The sequence below is a fragment of the Salminus brasiliensis genome, chromosome 17 (genome assembly GCF_030463535.1).
Source record: "Salminus brasiliensis chromosome 17, fSalBra1.hap2, whole genome shotgun sequence".
In the NCBI taxonomy this organism is placed as follows: Eukaryota; Metazoa; Chordata; class Actinopteri; order Characiformes; family Bryconidae; genus Salminus; species Salminus brasiliensis.
Genome location: NC_132894.1, coordinates 10,338,661 through 10,358,827, shown reverse-complemented (window position 1 = coordinate 10,358,827; position 20,167 = coordinate 10,338,661). Strand labels below are relative to the sequence as shown.

The 20,167-nt window shown below is 38.0% G+C and overlaps 2 protein-coding genes across 7 annotated transcripts in view; both read right to left on the bottom strand.

The window, feature by feature from the left end:
- Positions 1 to 1,629: 1,629 nt before the first annotated feature.
- lpar3 (lysophosphatidic acid receptor 3) lies at positions 1,630 to 15,658 on the bottom strand. 5 transcript variants are annotated; one of them, XM_072661077.1, is made up of 5 exons: positions 15,480 to 15,658; positions 12,967 to 13,723; positions 6,671 to 6,987; positions 5,835 to 5,981; positions 1,630 to 3,681 (listed from the first exon to the last, which is right to left on the bottom strand). In XM_072661077.1, exons 2-4 carry the CDS (start codon positions 13,703 to 13,705, stop codon positions 5,883 to 5,885), a joined length of 1,155 nt encoding a protein of 384 aa, XP_072517178.1. In that variant the 5' UTR covers positions 13,706 to 13,723; positions 15,480 to 15,658; the 3' UTR covers positions 1,630 to 3,681; positions 5,835 to 5,882. The 5 variants fall into 5 exon arrangements, with proteins under 5 accessions (XP_072517178.1, XP_072517179.1, XP_072517176.1 ...); XM_072661078.1 differs by having other exon boundaries at positions 1,630 to 3,592; XM_072661075.1 differs by having other exon boundaries at positions 1,630 to 5,981.
- mcoln2 (mucolipin TRP cation channel 2) overlaps positions 6,920 to 20,167 on the bottom strand; it is a 27,375-nt gene continuing 14,127 nt past the window's right edge. Inside the window, exons 15-16 of one of the 2 annotated variants that reach the window (XM_072661072.1) lie at positions 18,657 to 18,744; positions 6,920 to 6,987 (exon numbers count right to left, since the gene is read on the bottom strand). The gene's annotated coding sequence lies outside the window, so the exon portion shown is untranslated. Of the gene's footprint in view, positions 6,988 to 16,766; positions 18,745 to 20,167 lie in introns of those variants that run through there. The other variant, XM_072661071.1, reaches the window with a different exon arrangement.

The following is a 20,167-nucleotide window of genomic DNA, read 5'->3' as shown; positions in this document are numbered from 1 at the left end:
AAAGTGTTATTACAGGCTGTGTGTAGTGTGTAATAGGCCTTTAAGTGTTAAGGAGTTAATATTGGCTACATAGGATCCTTAACCATTTCACAAATCCAGTTTTCATTTAAATCCAGTTTTACAGAGGCAAATGTTTTGGCCTGGATACAATAGCAGAGGTAGTTTAAGGGAAGTCTGCTACTTCCTATCCCATTATTCTAAAAATGCGCCTGCAGAACTTCCTTAGTGAACAAGGGTGAATAGAGCTAAATGACTACAAGACTCTGTTTACACCTGGTCACTTCATGCAACTAGTATTTGGATTGTATCTTGATAAGATGTTAGCATGTTATGCTCTTACACTTGATAGTCAACTGAGTCTCCAGTTAGTCAGGCCTGTGCTGTGCAAAAGATGGATGCTGCCTGAATTTTACATGGCGGCATTTTTCCAAACTCAGGGGAAAGCAACAGCTTCAGCAGTCCATTGCAAGAACTGGGATGAGTTTCGGTTGTTGAATACGTCTTGGAGAGACGATGTGTTCACAGTGCTATAACGTGGTTCAAAATCATCTCATACCACCTCCTGAAGCGGTTTGAGCAATCAGCACATTTCTGAGCAATCAGAAATCAATTAATTGAATCACGGGTGCATTTACACTTGCATTTTTATGTGGCTTGGCTTTATACAGATATAATCCTGATACTCAAGACAGATTAAGTGACCAGGTGGAAACAGGGTTCAAGTACCTGAGGATTTTGCAATGAAAAACTATAAACTGGGCCAGGTGTTTCTAGTCGTTCACACCGAAAGTAAATTTCCTTTCGGAAAGTGGAAGCATATGTTATGTATAGAAAACCAACAAAAACAGTATGTTTCTACAGCAAACAGGGTTGAGCAGTAGAATGCCTTATGAATAGCATTATGCTATCAGACAAGCTCTTGGCTAAGTAAAGCAGTTAACAATTACCTGTATATTTGTGTGTATATTTATATGTGTGTAAAAGAATACTAGCCCACCCACCAGTGTCTGACCATCCTAAAAGTCACTCCATTCAGTTGGTCCAGTGGATGACATGACTTGACCATGAATACTGAAAATGACAGCTGGCTAATAACTGACCCACATCATACATGTCCTGAATTGTATTGTTTGCACACTGTTACAGTAAGCTAAGCACAAAACTCCTTTTATATTCAACCGAGTAACAAAAGGTTCACACACAATACCAACTTTCCATAACTCCTGAGGACTATGCGTTCACCCAGCTGTGTTGTTTTATTGGCATTTGAAATATACTTTAATTACAGTGCGGCTGCACAGAGCAACACAACCACAAGGTTTACAGGACACATGTAAAACGGGCAGCTGGGTGGCCCCTGAGGTAATACTGCATGTTTGCATGGGGGCATGGAAGGAGAAAGTCCTATTGTAGCTGTGATCACACTATAACTATAAACCCAAGCTATTAACACATTCTCACTAGTGCTCTACAAGCTAATTAAGGACCCAAACACATTTGGTTTTGACATAGATGTTAGAGATACCTTTTGGGAAATATGTTGATGAATGCCTACTTCCTTGTACCTTGTATGTTTTGTTCCAAAGAAAATGCAACAGGTTGTTTTTCCAAAACTTTTATTAGGATTTGTATAGTTTGACCACATTACTGCTGTTTTACATATCTCACTGTTTTGCATGCTCTGATACATTTGTTTTCTCTTTACATTTTCAAATGATTCCTCTGCATTTAAGGCTATCTATTTAGCCTACAGCAGTTTAGCTCTGTGTAGTTATGCTGAAGTTACAAGTAGTGTTTCAACACTGTTTTCTGAATTGAGGTGCATGCAGATGAGCCAATTGGAACAGAGGTCATTTACATACAGTGTATCAGTCTTAAAGGCACAGTCTGCTAAATTTTAAGGAATTGAGAAAGGTTCAGTACCAGTTGTGTAAAAACTGATTATGTATTTGGTACATACATTGAAAAAAGACGTACAACATCAGGAAATACAAGTAGAAGATATGAATCCTTTAAGCCTAGGCTAATACAAAGCACAGTTATCCATAAATCTGGCCTACAGTCAGAATTAAGGTTACAAGAAATCTCAAAACACAGGTGATAAACACTGGTCAGCTAAGATGAGCTAATCCAGAACATCAGGATGTCCCAATTAACTGCAAAGCTAAATATTCAGTACAAAATGAAAATTGCTAACTTTTAGACCAGAGTCCCAAACTTTTTAAGTGAGACATCCAAATTACAACTCTGCTAAACATGCCATCCACATAATCTAAGGCTTCTTCTCTGTGCTCTTAAAAATAACAAATTCACATTCGTCACTGGCCGGCTGATGTTTTTAAGTTGAAATATGAGACGAAATACTAAGGTTTCTAGTCTTACACCATTCAAAGTGGAACAGAGGTCGGGGGACATTTATCGGAAGAGTAGTTGAGGTGTGAATTAGTGTAATTGCTATTTGCTTGCACATTTACATATAAGGGCACTGCAAAGGGTTCTTTGAGTAGCGATGTTGAAGAACCACTTTTGGTTCCATAAACGTACAAAACGTTTGAGTGTGAAGAACCTTTAAAAGGTATAAACAAGTGGATGTAAAGGTCCTTTATTAATTTAAGGTTCTTCACACTCTCTTACAAAAATGGTTCATCTAGATCAACACTATTTTTCAAGAACCATTTGAAGCACCTTTGTTTTTAAAAGCATTAGAAGGATCTGGGTTAGATTGTTTCCACATGTTTTCTTTCTTTTTTTTATTACTTTCTTATTTTGTTTTCATGCTCAGTAGATACATTCTCAAAGCAGGTCATGTTTCCAGCACTTTCCCTCAAACCTCTAGAGCTTATGCTAAGCTTCAGTATCAGATTCTGTTTTGGGTGGTCTGAAATCCTTGGCAATGGCTTTTTTTGCGTTGTTGTTGCTGTTGTTTTTCTTTTCTTTTTTTTTTTTTTTAGGATTTCCATGATTCCACTCCCGTGCTTGTCTATTGCCCCAAGCAATCAGAAGCAGACCAATTTACCCCCAATTATTTCCTCAATGTGGTCAATTACTCATCTCTCGAGTGCCGGAAATCCTGAGTCCACTTGATTGTAGAAGCACCGGTTCACCTTGAATCCCAATTTGCATTCAAACCACTAGATGAACATAAGGCACTCTAACAAGGCATTTGTCCATGTGTTTCATTGTTTGTACACTTGTTTCCTGTTTGTACCAGTGACGTGACAAGGCTGTGGACCACGGCTTTACAGTCCTTGACCTGCAGTCTCTGTGGCCAGTAGTAATCTGTCTGGAATTGCTTTCCTCACCGGAAACATAAATCATCCTGTTTATGGGGGCGTATGTGATAATCCGGCATGCCACACATGAGGAGTTGCTTAAGATCGGGTAGAAGAGTCACGTCAAGTGCGGAAGTAAAGGTGCTTTCCCACAACTGTACGTACACTAAGTTCCAGAGATTTCATGGTGTTCCTCCAGGCCCCAAAGGCATGTTTAGAATTAGTCAGTTACACTACCTGGTGTGAAGATCAGGTGTGATGTAGCTGCGTCACCACATGTTGCATCAGAGCGCTGGTAATGAGTAACGTGCTGCACCAGACTATCCCAACAATGAAAGACATGAAACAGGTTAGCAGCCATGTCTACGATCAGGAGGCCTGCTTGATGTTCCTGTGGATATTTGTATGCCTTCAATAAAGAATGAAACAGTATTGATTCCTGTCTCTTTTGTTGGCAGTTATCTACACCTGATGTGTACATGATGTGAGGATTTACAGATCAAAATACCAACCACAGTGATTTTTCAAAGTAAAAATCATACAGCCATGCCAGAACAGGAATAACCTCTTCTACCAACAGGTCTTCTTCATTTGCATGTGGGTTTGGCTACAATTCAGACTCTATAGTCATTTCTAGGGTGAAACTATGAATCTGGGTTCAACTGAATGACTCACAAGGGAGCTAAATCAGTTTCACGTAAATAGTCAACTTAAGCTGTCGCAACTTTTTCTCCTACAGCCTTTTTGTGGGAGCTGCTACACTGCTATGCTTGGCTCCTCCTTATCTGATACACTGTGCAGTATTAGGAGCTGTTTTGTGTTATTTGAGCTGAATTGTCATGATGCTATTTATTGTGGGCTAAATTCAGCTGTTATCTCTGAGTTTCGCTTTAAACGATGTGGTACTCGAGCCTCCACAGCAACATTTATGTCTGCAGGCCTTCCCTTCACTGAAGATATAACCCAGCAATAATGACCACATAAATCATACAGTATGACTAAAATATAATATAGTGTAGGGACGGTCCAATATGCCAATGATGGGTTGATGGCAATTATATTGATGCCAAATACATTACATATACATACAGCAGGGTCTAAGGACTGAGACCACATTGAGAATTTGATATTTAAAACAAACAAACAAAAAACAAATAAAAAACTAAAACTAAAAATCTGTTGTCAGAATAGTCAAAATATGAAACAATACAAATTTAAACACAAAACACAAAAAAGGGGACCAGATGTAAGCATAACTTACAGAACTGATGTGTGTTTGGTTTAAAATATTGCTTTTAGTTTTCACACTAAATTCTCCTTTGTATTGTTGCATTCAAAGTATTTACTAGAGGAGAATAAACCCTTTAATGTACAACCCGTTAATTGTACATAATGCAATGCTTTAGGGTGAACTTACAGGATTTTTACAATGCAGAATGTTTTTTTTTTTGGGCCCAGCCTTTGCATTCTCAAAGCAGTGTTTTTAACATTTTCATTTCAAGCTTATTGACAATCCAGCATCAGGTCCTGTTTTGGGTGGTCTGAAATTCTTGGTTGTGGCTTTCTTTGATGCAGTTTTGAATTATTTATTTAAAAAAATGTATAAATTTGAATAGCTGATGTCTATATACAATATATTTCAGATGTACTCAAAATTATTGAATACATTACAATTAGAATTTCTGCACTATTTCTTGGTAAATTTTGACATTTAAGGAAATTAATATTAAGGCCTTTATACTAGTAGGTCAAACAGGGGGATCTGATCTGCTCATCAGAAGCTTTTGCATAAACGTGGAGTCTGTGCAGATTGAGTGCACACTGTTATTAAAGTAAAAGGGGGACACACAACACCAAATACTAAGAAACTAATATTTATGCTAAAATTCCAAAGATTTAAAGTTTTTCACTCGAGTTGATATAATGATGTAAGTTAATAAAAGGAAATGTATTACATTGGAAAATAATAAAAAAACAGAAGCATTTTCTCTAGTGTTCTCAGTCTTTTGGACCCTACAGTGGAAGTGCTATCTATTTAAATCAGTAATAAAATGTATATATGTAGAATATATCATGCATTTCTGCAGTAAAATAAATAAGATGCAGATATTTAGTGCAGTCAAATAGTCTGCTCATCTTCAATGTTCAATAAATATATCATCAAATATATGTGTGAGATATCAGTCAAACCTCTGTTTTTATAGCAATTACTTGTCCATACCGATATAATTCTGACATCATCATGCATCATTAAAAAAAAAACAAAGACATGATCTTAAAGCCCTACAGTTTTGGGCATTTCTGCATTTCATTTACTCAGCAACAGACAGCATACATACAGTGCTTGACTTTATAAACTAAAAAACAATATAATACACATCAGATTATGTCCAGTTTCCCAGACTTAGATTAAACATATGCTTTAACTATACAGAATATCCAATGGCTGTTTACCACTGGCACTATAATTTACTCTATAAAGTCTGTATAATTCAATCATTAAGTTGTAAACAGTCATTCAGGGTGGCCTGAGGTAAAATGCTCTGTTATAGAAATACTTACCAAGTCAGAATGGTTCACAATAGAGGAGACAGAAACCAGAAATCTCAGTCAAGAGACATGTGTAGGTTCATTTGTTTTTTTAGGCTGTAAACAAAATGATTTTGTTTGCATCGTAAACACCATGACTCTGGGTTCCTGTTGCGACCACTGTAAATAAAAGAGTCATTCACATTCAGTCTTTAAAATTCAGCGTTTTAGATCAAACCTCTTTGAAAGACTTTTTTTACATCTTAATCTCTGAATTAAAGAAAATCTGTATAATTCTCTTTTAATCCTAGACTGGGAAACCATCTTTACTGATTTTTAAAAAGCACCTTGCTGTCTAAAATAATTAGAAATTCAGTTCAAGCTTGGAATAAAGTAATAAAATTGAGCTCTATATACAGGAAATGCATATTTACACCAACTTCTTGTACGATGCACTGAAATCTATAACATATGTATATATATATATATATATATATATATATATATATATATATATATATATATATATATATATATATATATATATGTGTGTGTGTGTGTGTGTTATACTCTGTAAAATAAGGGTTCTACAGAGGGTTCTTGTGTAGGACCCATTTTTAAGAGTGTACAGTAACAAAGAAAAGACAAAATAAAAATGCTTAAAAAACAAGAAATGCATTTATCTCTACTTTGTGATCATTTTCACGGGGTAGAATGATTAGAATGATCCCATGCTAATATGAAATCAGTTTAAAGATCCTTTTGGACTTCTGGACTGTACTGACTGCACTACAATGTTAAGCAAAATTGTACACACCAAGAAATCAGTCATGCAACTACACATCAAATCAAAGTCTTTAGGCCTTCACCATGTCCTGAGTGGATGTCTTTTTCTCATCAGAGAGTCGCAGGCTGTTATTCGTTTCTTGGCTTGAGTTGGTGGTGCGGGTGTTGGCCCTAGATGACCTCTGACGGCGGGTGCCGTTGCAGACGCAGCGCATAAGGTTCTTGAAGGTGGTCCACATCTCTTCGTCCTTGTAAGAGTAGATAATGGGGTTCATAACTGAGTTGAGGACGGCCAGGAGAAGAAACCAGCGCTTGACCTTCAGCACGTTGCATTTCTCACATTTTAAGCCATCCAGGAGCAGCACTACCAGGCCAGGCGTCCAGCAGATCACAAAAGCTCCTGCAAGAAGCATAAACACAGCTATTTCAGAGCTATTCACCACGTTCTATGGAGTATGGAGCCAAAGTTTCCACAGTATGGCAGGGACAAAATTGTAACCACTCAGACACTTTATATTTAGCATATTAAATGGTTCCTGGATGTTCAGCCAAAACCACCAATACAAAATGTTAGTACTGTATGCATATGTACATATTTTTCATTTGTTATGACTGTAAAATAAATAAAACTGTGTTTCTGGACAAGGGCAAGTTCTTGGGAGGCATCTGAAGTATTCAGAATGTCCTCTGGCGTCTGAAGTGTTTGGAATGTTGGTGCAAAATCGGTCTGTTCATTTTTTTTAATCAGTTGGCCAAATGCTAGGCAGGAGTTTTAACTTTTAACTTTTACAATGTTTCGACTGTGGATGAAGATAATTCATGTTTTGCACTTCTGTTTTTGGGGCTAATGTTATAAGCAAAATATTTGAAATATATATTAAATATTACATTAAATTTACCACCAGATTTAACCTATTGACATTTACATGTATTGGAAGATAAATAATTCTGGACTTCCCTAAGAAGGGACCCGATCTGTCATGCCAAGATCATGCTTTTTTGGTTTACAATGGAAAAAGCTACGCTAATGTTGCTAATAAAAACACTGACCTTAGACTTTCATCAATCTTATCTCAGTAAACACATGCACAAAGTATCTTAACCCACTCAGAACGCATACAGATCTTAATTTGTTTTGTACAGGCAGGTCAATGTGCTGTATGACTTACTTTAGTCTAAATAAAAAAATAATAAAATATGTGACAATACAACCATATGTTCATGCATTGTCCAGTTTGAATGCATATTACACAGTTGGATATTATGGGGGTGCTATTGTAGTTCCAATTTTAGCTTAAAATTGTTAATTTAAATATGGGCTATCCAAGCTGTTTAACTAAATCATTTTGTTTTGAACTTGTTTAACTAACATTTAAATAGAATTTTTAAGCAAATAAATTGAAATGTTGGTATGTATTTACCAAGTTAAAATAGGTGACTCCAGTGTTTGTAAACAATGTTAGCCTAGCATTTCCTGTTGTTAACTAAAAAGCATATGCCTATAGCATATATATCAATACAGGAGCCACTGACCTGTAACTCACTTTTAGGTGTGTGTTGTACACCAGCGATGGGTCATGTTACTGATTTTTTTTCTGAAGAATGCCAACAAATCTGCTCCTACATGTTCAATGAGCCTTCACTTGTTCTGAAATGTGCGGGTAGAGGGAACAAACAGCGGCACAGAGCTCTCTTCGCTTGAATAAGAGCAGCTTTCCTGAATGCTTTAAAGAGGACCTGAAATCACGTCTGCAGCCAGCCACCAAACAAGCTGAGACAAACAGAAGAAAACTAAGGCAGATGGCATGTATGGACTTGTCACTTAAAGCAGTGCTCTTGAATGCATTGCTGTATTGCAGTAGAACAATGGGGATTCTGTTTTCAGCAGCTAACACAGAGCTGAAATACTGCAGCTGAATGAGCGCCTACTCAGCTATAGTGCCTCTCACTGAACAGCCAGAAAAATTTTACAACAAAACCTCATCAAATGGGGGTTCCTCTGTGGTAGGCGTGATCCCGTATAAAATGTGCAGTCATTCCCTCTAATCAAAGTAGAAAACATCTGGAGGAAAAGGCAGGGCTTGTTTGTTGCACGTGGCCTTTCAGTGTACAGGCCTCGTTGCATATCTGTTCATTTCTACCCAATGTTTTCGGTGGTAACACAGAGGCTGAAACTGACCACAACTATTTTAAATATTATCACAAACATCTTGAGATTGTCAACATAAAGATAAACTACATATTACAGATTTGAATGTGAATGAAAATGTGTCTCTGAATATATCTAAGTAGCCGAAAATGAAAACCTTCAGTGTTCAAAAAAGGCTTTCTATTCTCCTCTCTGTTGCCTCTTTTGTAAGAGTGTATCAATACTAAAACATTTTGGACAACTTGGAACTAGGGGTGGTCTTTTTTGATACATATCATGTCACAGTGTTTCTTTTTTTATCTTATTTCAGTCAGATGGCTAAAGAAAATGGCGATATCTAAAAATATCCTCAGTTTTGACATACTCCTTCGTCTGAAATAGTGTAGTGAAATCTTACATTGAATCTCTTACCCCTTACCTCAAGTAGCCACTTGGGCCCAACATAGAAACATAGGCAGCTATTTCTGCCTCTACATTTTCTGTTTGCTATTAATAACCTTCACTTAAACCTATAGTTCACTGTATCATTGCTCAAATGATTTTGTCACATAGCGAACATGATCTAACAAAGCTGAAAATTCAAGATTTGTTATAATGTTGTGCTGTAAAAAATACGACACATTAACAGTAGTATGCTTGAAGCATCAGTTGCGCTGTATCACTGCTCTGATTTACACTTACTGACCTAAGCCAAAGCTAAAGTATTAGTTACCCTGCTTTGTCTGTTATGTAGTGATAGAAAACACAGCAGTGCTAAGAATCTGTAGATTAAAGACTCCAGCGCGACAAAGCACCTGGCTAATGTAACGGTGCATGTGGCACCATATGGCATCTAGGTTTGTGCACCAAAATGCATCACAACAAACCATGTGAGAATGGTTCTCTCTTGTTGAAGTCTCTCTTGTTAAACGTTTAGATTGGCCCACAACACAAAAAGGTTTTGTGACAACTTTTTCAATATAACATACAGGACTACAGTTTTTGACACCAAAACAATGATCAGTAAATGGCACCACTGAATCGGAAGTGTACTGCATCCACATTATACAAGCTAAGAATTTAATTAAAAATTTGGTTTGATATGACTAGGCAGTGGTGGCTCAGTGGTTAGATCACTAGGTTATTGATCAAATGGTCATGGGTTCAATATCCAAAATATTTTTTTCAAAATATATAGAAAATCATTATATTTGTTATTCCCTTAGTGCACATGTATGTAAGTTGGTGCAAAGAAATTCATAATAAAATTTGAGAATTGTTTTTTGCTACATCAACAAATGTGGTCATCAAATGTGTAATGTAAAATATATTTTTCTGTATCATTACACCCCTATTCTGTTGCTATTACCTTCCCTCTCTCTATATATATATTGTTAGAATCTGTCATATATATATATATATATATAGTAGCATTACTACATAATGTGCGTAAGCATTACCAGAAATGATGCAAGTTTTGCCCCTGTTAAGTAAGCTATAACTGAGAAATGGGGAGGCCTTTCCAATAACCTTCAACAGTTATCAGAAAGGGAGCCTCCCTAGCTCTTGCTTTATCGTTGCTTGTAAAAGTATATCATTGGGGCATTTCAAGCATGTTCAGGGGATGCAGAAAGTAACAAAAGAGTTTCTTTCCAGCTGCTTCTTGCCACTGGCTTTTGTTGGAGGGCTTTTCTGTTCAGAATTCCGTCCTTTTCAAAAGAGGAGACACACAACAGATTAATGTAGCCTTTGTTTCTGTGGGAGCCACAAGAAGACAAAGCTGGAATGTAGTATGGTGCTCATAATCGGGCATCTTCTATCTGCAGTTGACGCACATCACATAACTCAGAATCTTCCATGCTGTAAACGCCAGCGTTGGTTCACCGCATGACAAGGTATCATAATTATTCAGTGCTTTACTGGAAGAATGTTCTCCCAGTGTCGAGAAAGACAATAACACAGGCCAGAATGGGCCATTCGCAAGTGCGAGAAACTGGGCCCCAAAGGAAGGCGCTGCCTCAAAGCACATCAAATAGGAGGTTCTTTTAAAGGCCCTTTCTGCATAAACCACAAAGTCATTCAGCCTGGTGGTTCCGCTTAGATGCCAGGCAATGCAAAGCCTGTCCTTGTGGAAGATAATTACACAGCCTCGGAAAAGACGTGCAGGATGACTCCTCCGTTCTACCGGTTTGTTTGACAACTCACACGCAGTACAGACACTTGCCCTGACCTGAAGGTTTCATCTTTTTATCAATAGCAACTTCTTCATCACGTACAATGATTAGCCAAAACAAACAAAAAACACAGGTGAAGTGAAGACTATGTACAAATTAGGCATACACAGGTCACTTCTTTAAGCTGATATCTTGGGACTTTTTGGGACAAGGACCAAATTATTGGCAAGACGACTGGGTCAGAGCATCTCCAAAATGACAATAGCTGCTGCTATTGTCTTAGGGCCAGATACCACAGCACACCTTCAAAGGTCTTGTGGAATTCATGCCTTGATGGCTAAGTGTTGTTGTGGCAGCATGAGGAGGACCTACACGTTATGAGGCAGGTGGGTTTAATGTCCTGGCTGATCTGTATTTGCTCAATCTAAAAAGCCTGGCAACTGGATGTTGAGGGGGAATCGGGTTTAGCACACAGGAAGACAAAGCCAAACAAAAGAGACAAGAAATTCAACCTCTGTGATAAGAATCAGGAGGCCATAAAGCAGGGGTGAGCCCCAGCGAATCTGACGGTGCACAAAAGCTCAAGGCAAATATCCTGTTGGGTACAAGTTGATTATCTTGTCTGGTGAGTAGAGCATGAGGAAACACAGTCCTTTCCCAATTAAAATGATTGTGTTACACATGATTGTGTGTCACACAATGTGCAGCAGCAATGTCACTACTATTAGGTCTATTTATTCACCCAGTTAACCACATTGTGAAACAGTAGATATTTATGCTTCTTCACAGGAAACCCTGATTGATGTCATGCTTGTCAACCGGACCAGACAGTGATCATTCAAATTTAAAGGGCAATTTCAGTGATGTTTTAAATAATTCTGCGAAATTAAATCATTAGAATGTGAACAAAGTCATTCTGTGTGGTTATCAAGTTGGAAGTTGTTCAGTGGTAGTGATAGGAACCAGATGTCTGAAGTGTTTAATGCATCTGAAAGCTCCCTCCCAGAAAGTTTCATTATATGAAATGGTTATGAATACACTGCTTGATGCCTCAGTGTTTGTTTAATTGTAGTTTTGGCCTAAAGCCAAGCACATTCATGGTGCAGAGGTGCATGCAAGGCCTAGTATTTTACAAATAGTAGCCAAAGAAAGGGCTTCTTTTACAGTGCTTATAGCTATATTACCATCCTCAACATTACATATGAAAACTCAGAAAATGCAGTGGGTTAACTGATGGTTTTGGATAGTAAATACAATGGCTATGTTTTATTGTAGACATCACAACCCCTGTTTCCTATCACCACCACTGATATCTCTAAAGATATCTCTCTCAACAGTAAAACATTTCACATCGAACCACATTAAATGGCTTTTTTTACAGCTTAACTGAAACACTGATCCTTAAAAACTATAGTAATATTTGTTAACCTTTGACAGGAATACATTAATAAAGGACTTTGCACATAGATTAATAATGAATTAATTGGACCATGTGATAAGCTTACATAATAAAAAAAAACAAAGATTACATTGCTGTGCTCAGCATAATTCACTTCGTTTGTTTTACTTGGGGAAAGTGTGGACCTTGAAACCAGCTGATAACTTATTATCAGAGATTTTTAAAATATTTTTGTGAGGAAGCATAAGCAATCAACAAATCTTGTCATTGCCTTTGAACTCTGACTTATTTGTGTGTTTGGGTAGCTGGAGTGGATGTTCTCTCCTGACAGTCATAACATAATGTTGCAAGGTGTAATATGTGTAGCTACTTGTACTTCATTTACACACTCAAATGGAACCCTGACCGTTAAGGTGTGCAGGCCTTAAAGTAGTGCACATGTTCAATACTCTTATAATGTGATGTGTAATTCAAATGGAAATGGGATATTATAAAAAAAATTAGGTAATATTATAAAAAAGTAAGTCTACAAGTAGGTCACTACTGTCTCAATGTGATGATGGTTCATAATGGCTACCATGGTTCTTCTATGTCACTCGTCAAAAAAAATTTGACACCCTCTCTGTTTTTTTAAAGAGTGTAGTTCAACAAGAAGTCAAAGAGATAACAGGAGCCTACCCAGCACGGTCATCACAGTTTTAATGAGCTTGATTGGTGTCCTCTTGCGATTTATAGATCCACTTGTATGGGCTTTTAAGACGGACGTTTTCCTCCTTACATAGATATATATCCTCAGGTATATGGACACCATTATCAGGAAGATGACCAGGTTGGACACGGACCAGAAGATAAGGTAGCTCCTGCTGAAAATGGGTGCTAGCGTGGAGCAGAGCTCTAGACTACAAATGCAGTTCCAGCCCATGCTTGGCACAGTGGCCATAAATATGGAGATAGCCCACACCAGCACGATCAGCAGGGTCACCCGCCGCTTTGTGAGGTTACTGTGGACCTTCCAGTTCATAACCGAGATGTAGCGCTCTAGGGCGATCACCAGGAGATTTGTCAGGGAAGCGGAGAGGCTTGTGTCCAGCAAGCCCTGGCGAATGAAGTACTGTTGCACAGTCAAAGTCCGGGACACTTCGCCCGTGTTGAACATGAGATACACATACGCAATCCCAGCAAGAAAGTCTGAGGCAGCCAAGTTGGCCAGGAGGTAATAGAAGGGGTAGTGAAACCTCCTGTTTGTGATCACGGCTGCGATGACCATGGCGTTGGACACCAGGATGAAACAGCAGAAGATGGAACCAACACACTGAACCGGGATGAGTTGTGAGGGATGCCAACCATCATTCGTTTGGTTGCTGTTGTTGTAGAAAAAGCCCATAGGCATGTAATGGTAGCAGGTGTGATTGGCCATCTTGCGATTATCACACTGCTGGGAAAAACAAATTGGCAAGTAAGGGCAAGTTCAATGGCTACTTAAAAATGACATAAGGATGTAATTTCTCTTCAGAGAGACAGGACAATAGGAAAGTATGGACGGTAGAAGTGCTGATTTATGAACTGTGATATACAAAACATACAACATTGTTTATATAACACTTTCAGACACCATCACTGCATTTCAAACAGGTTACAGCGCTATCATTCATACCCATGTGCTATTTAGATTACCAAGGGTCTACCATCCAGCCAGAAGAAACATCTAGGTGAAAGCAAGGACATGATCCCCTTTAGGACTTAACATACATAATTCCAAAAAATGAATGCTTTGCTATTATACAAATATACACAAATCCTAATTAGTTCTAATATGAGTGACATTCACTCTGCAGAATATTGTGATGATATTACAACAATGTATGTAATTATTTTGCCATTATTATATTTCTATATATACATATGGCTAGCTATAGTATAAACACAATGCAAGTACAGTAAGTATATGCTTCAGATCAGTGGGAATCACTTTATCACTTTTCATAATAGTCTGCATGTAGGCAGCACCTTAAGCAAAATATATAAAGGGTAAAGGTGCACGTATTTGTCACTGTACAGTGTGGACTGTACAGCGAAATGTGTCCTCCGCATTTAACCCATCTGGTAGTGAACACACACTCACACACACACACATGTGTTAGGGGCAGTGAGTACACACACACCCAGAGCGGTGGGCAGCCAACTCCAGCGCCCGGGGAGCAGAGAGGGTAAAGGGCCTTGCTCAAGGGCCCAACAGTGGCAGCTTGCCGAGCCCGGGAATCGAACCCACAACCCTGTTATCGATATCTCGGCGCTCTAACCGCTGAGCCACCACTGGACAAGCTGTGTGTGTGCATTTGCACATCTGTGTCAGTAGTGGGTGCAAATTAAAGTAGCAAAATAAAAGTGGAATATCATCACTGTACCACTGTAGTTTAAGGTTGAATGTGTGTATAAACTGTATTTAGATAGATAGATAGATAGATAGAAGATAATAATAATAATAATAATTATTATTATTATTATTATTATTATTATAATTATTATTATTATCTCTACACATTTTAAGAACAAGTAGCTTTCCTATAATAAATAATGGGTATTCATAGACAAATAAACATCTGTTGTATCTGATTACTTCAAGAATCTTTATATATATATATATATATATATATATATATATATATATATATATATATATATATATATAAAACCACATAAAGGTAATGATACACTAATGGTTAGTTTACGACTGTAAACGATGGTGGTATCATTTTTTTTTAAAATATGGTTCTGTATATATGCAGTTATAAGGGTTCCTCAATGGTTCAATCTATTTTTTGAGTGTATTAGTGTGGTTATGCATCGGAATGCCACTTTAAGTGAAAGGATATACACTCAAAAAATAGATTAGATATAACCTAATCTAATAGAACCCTTATAACTGCATATATACAGAACCATATTTTTTTAAAAATGATACCACCACAGTTTACAGTCGAAAACTAACCATTCGTGTATCATTTCCTTCACCTAAAACCACCTGAGGAACCTTTTTAAGAGTGCAGGCTGTCCTCAGCTCCTCCAGTAATCACCTCTTCCTGAGTTTTGACAGAAGCGTATAGAACTACCTAGTACCAGAGGAACCTCACAGGGGAGTCCTAAGACAAACCAGGAGAGTTAAACATAGCGAGTAGAGTTTCTCCACTTACCAAGAGGTAACAGACGCTCAGGCTGAGCAGAGTTCAAGTGAAGTAGCTGCATTTGTTCATAAACGTCGACACAGCGCTCCCCATTCAGCTCCCATCGCCTCCCAGCCTTCACCGGCTTCCCTCAGTCCACTGGAGGAAGGACGCAAACTCCAGCGCTTGAGCTCAGGACAGGGGTAGAGTATAGGAGGTGGGGCCTTGGGCGGTTTGAGGCGGTCGGATGAGTGCGTGTGTGTGTGTGTGTGTGTGCGTGTGTGTGGCGGTGAAATGGTCGGAACGCCATGGGCGTGTATTGTCCCAAGGCCTTTAACACATTGTACTCTGTACTGTCTTTAAACGCAAACTCCAGCCAGGATTATATATCAGTTTCAATAACATTTCCCCCTCCGAGATTCAGGCAAACCTGTGAAACCCCGGTATCGTATCTCCCGTTTGCGCAGAACAGCAGCGTCGGTTTGGGCCGAGAAAAAAAAGCTTTGAGGAAATTAAACGCCTTTATGAATCTTGCGCAACACCTGAGCTTCCTGATTAGAGAAGAACACCGTGATCATCTGAGGAGTAATCCACTGTAGAGGAGCTCAGCGAGCAGCAACTGGACCAGTTGTTTGGACCAGAGTTTCACTTCTAAACGCAGTTTTTTCTGATGGAAGTGAAAGTTTCTCCAGAAAGCACCTGGTTTTTGGAGTAATCAAGTGAAAGTACAGTGATTTTGTTTAGGGAAGAACATTTAGGAAAGCTACTTTTTCTTAAAATGTGTAGAGATAATAATAATAATAATTATTATTATTATTATTATTATTATTATCTTCTATCCATCTATCTATCTAAATACAGTTTATACACACATTCAACCTTAAACTACAGTGGTACAGTGATGATATTCCACTTTTATTTTGCTACTTTAATTTGCACCCACTACTGACACAGATGTGCAAATGCACACACACAGCTTGTCCAGCCCCGGTAGGGAGTATTGCTAATAGAATAGGACTCTCTGGAGAAAATAAACTTGAACCTAATGGCGCCTAAAGAACCTAATGCCCCCCTAGCAGTGGAACAGTGTTCTCTGATGGTGTGTGTGTGTGTGTGTGTGTGTGTGTGTGTGTGTGTGTGTGTGTGTGTGTGTGTGAATGATGGTGCTCCATCAAATACTTTCTGGGTGAGTTGAAGATAGGGTGGGGTGAAGGTAGGGTGGTGATCATAAAACATCCTGAATTGCTGAATGCAATCAAATCCGCACAGCAATGCTCCAAAATCTAGAGACAGTTAAGACAGTTACTCCAACAAAAGCAGGATAAACTCTTTTTAATACCCTTGACTCTGGCAGAAGCGATGAATGAGTGTCCCAATACTTTTGTCCATAGTGTACATGTTCAATCAATGTCATTGCTACTTATGCGATATTACAATCATGGGTATGAATCCTGGAACCACCGGGGATGACTAGGTATTTCATCCACTGCTTTTCAAAGTACTCGGGTGCTGCCCCACCACTCTCCCTGCTCTCCCTAAACTGCATGGCACACTGACCAATAAATTTATACAATAAGATTCACCAACCCCGGGGCACAGCCAATGAAAATCTCCATTTCAGCTCAGGGGCAGGACGTTTAAAACAGGCACGAACAGTGAAATGTGAAACCTGTGTTCAGTGCGAGAAAGTGCAGCAGCTCGTTAATCCAGTAAATGCTTTTACTGTAGTGTTGAACTAATGCAGCTGGTCGCCAGTTGTTACCAGACTAAAAGTGAAATTCACTAAATGTCAGTTACTAAGGTAACATTTCATGTTCCTCAGAGATGGCAGGTAGCGGAACTCAGGGTTCTGTTCCAAGTATGGTTCTGCAGAACATTTTGTTTGTTTATTTATTTATTTATTGTATTCATTTATTAAATGTATTAACCAGCACATTTGTCCCACAACTTTTGTAGGTGTGGCTGGGTAGCCCAGGGGTAGCTACAGCAGCTTACTTCAACTTGGTTGCGACAAACCAATAGGAAATAAACAAGCAACTGATTTTACATTCATTTAAGGTATTAATTTCTACAAGGGCTCATCAAATCCTAGTTATGGTACTGTTGTATGTATTTTGGTCACATACTATGGATTTGTTAACAAAACAATTTACATCCATATTTGGATGTGAGTGCAGGTGTAAAAATACAGGTAAGAAAAATAAATGTAATAAAAACGTCAAATTCAAATCTTCTCAAACTCCACAATTTAAATGAGTTTCTTCTTTTGTAACATATGTTTAAAAGTTTTACAAATAAAGATGGTAAAAATAAAAGAAAAACTACACGTAAACCACATTCCAAACTGAACCCTGGTCCAGAAATCAAGCATCGAACTGAAACGTGTAAAGGATGAATCATTACACTCCTACTACTTAAATGCTCCAGTAACTCATAACTGCAAATATTTGAAGTGTAATATTCCAGTTGTAAAAAGACCTGTCCCCATCGTTCCTTCTTATATGAATTTATATCCTTCATTTTACAGAACCCAGTTACCTTCCAGTCACTCCCGACCCTGCCAGACTTCAAAACAGCATAGAACAGTCACGTTCTGTCTGGCTCCAATTTGATTAATTATTCATCTGTGGTGACAGGATTTAAAAAGTGTTATGTAAAGTAAAGGTTGTTTGCAAAGAAGGGCTGAGCATACTCTTATCAGCTGGCGTAGTGTATATATGAAACACACTATATGTCCAAATGTTTGTGACAACAGACCATCACTGTATAGACCATTACTGTATAGCCCATCATTATAGGCATTATGCATTATAGCCCTATTGCTTTTCCCGAAGCGAGACGGCAACCTGCATTAATAAATAATTACATTTCCCCCAATTGTGCAATATTATCCATTATCCATGTGGTCGGCATCATATTGCAGTTCATATCAAGATGCATTAGATATTTCCTTGGCGTGCCATCTGACACGGTAAACTTTCTTTTTTCTCCTGAGTCTTAATTGTATTGGAGTCCTCTTTAGAGGATGTTATTGCTGTTTAGTCTTCTTGCATTTGGCTAATGAGGGAAATTATTTTCCCATCACTCAAATACAAGTGAATTAGGCGATATTCCTTTCCTCCTGTGGAATACACAGATGGTGTACAGTGCGCACAGTGCAATGGAAGTTGTTTGTGTATCATGAGAGCACACATTTACAGCCTTTACCACTTCTGCGTGGTTAATTACTCCATCCTGAGGTGGTCCCTATAAGAGCTGTTAGCTGATGAGAGTAACGGTGTCCTCTATGGGAACTCTGCAAAGATAGAAAAGATAGAAATATAAGAATGTAAACATGGTTCTTGTATGCAGAAGTGGGTAGAGCAATTTAAACACAAATGCAAAAAAATAAAAAAAATAAAACGTCCAGCGGCTTGTTTATCCAGTAAATGTTGTTACTGTGATGTTGAAATAATGCAGTTGGCTGCCATTAAAAGTTACTAAAATAACATTTCATGTTTCTCAGAGATGGCAGGTAGCAGAACTCAGTTCCAAGTAGGGTTCCACTAAAACAGTTTGTTTATTTCTTTTTTTCTTTTTCCAAAACCAATTAATTTGTCCCACTGACCCAACTTTTGGAGGTGTGGCTAGGTAGCCCAGGTGTAGCTACAGCAGCTTAAATACTGTCCTGAAAATATTAAGTCAAGTACAAATAAAGGAACCCTTCCAAAAACATTCCAGGAGTTATGAGTAACTTCAGAGTAAGTGAAACCTCTTTGTACTTCCAGCTTCTACAATTTACTATTGTTTTGGTCCAAAAATATAATGCTGAACATAAAATAGAACCGAATAAATAAATTAACTAATTACAAGTTAATGACTAAAATGTAACAGAGTAATCATAAGTATAAATATTAATTTATTTATTTCTGTTTGTGATGTAAATGTTGTAATGTTTAAAAATGACTTGTTTTTGTTTGTATATAGTTGTGTTGTGTATAAATATTCCTTTTTTTTCTTTTTCTTTTTTAAAGAAAATGCACACACACTATATATATATATATATATATATATATATATATATATATATATATATATATATATATATACACAGTGGGGAGAACAAGTATTTGATACACTGCTGATTTTTCAGGTATTCCCACTTGCAAAGCATGTAGAAGACTGTAATTTTTATCATAGGTACTCTTCAACTGTGAGTGATGGAATCTAAAACAAAAATCCAGAAAAATACATTGTATGATTTTTAAATAATTAATTTCCATTTTATTGTGGGAAATAAGTATTTGATCATCTATCAACCAGTAAGAATTTTGGCTCTCACAGACATGTTACTTCTTCTTTAAGAAGCCCTCCTGTTCTCCACTCATTACCTGTATTAACTGCACCTGTTTGAACTCGTTACCTGTATAAAAGACACCTGTCCACACACTCAATCAGTCAGACTCCAGCATCTCCACAATGCCCAAGACCAGAGAGCTTTGTAAGGACATCAGGGATAAAATTGTAGACCTGCACAAGGCTGGGATGGGCTACAGGACAATAGGCAAGCAGCTTGGTGAGAAGGCAACAACTGTTGGTGCAATTATTAGAAAATGGAAGAAATGCAAAATAACGGATAATCTCCCTCGGTCTGGGGCGCCATGCAAGATCTCACCTCGTGGAGCATCAATGATCTTGAGGAAGGTGAGGAATGAGCCCAGAATTACACGGCAGGACCT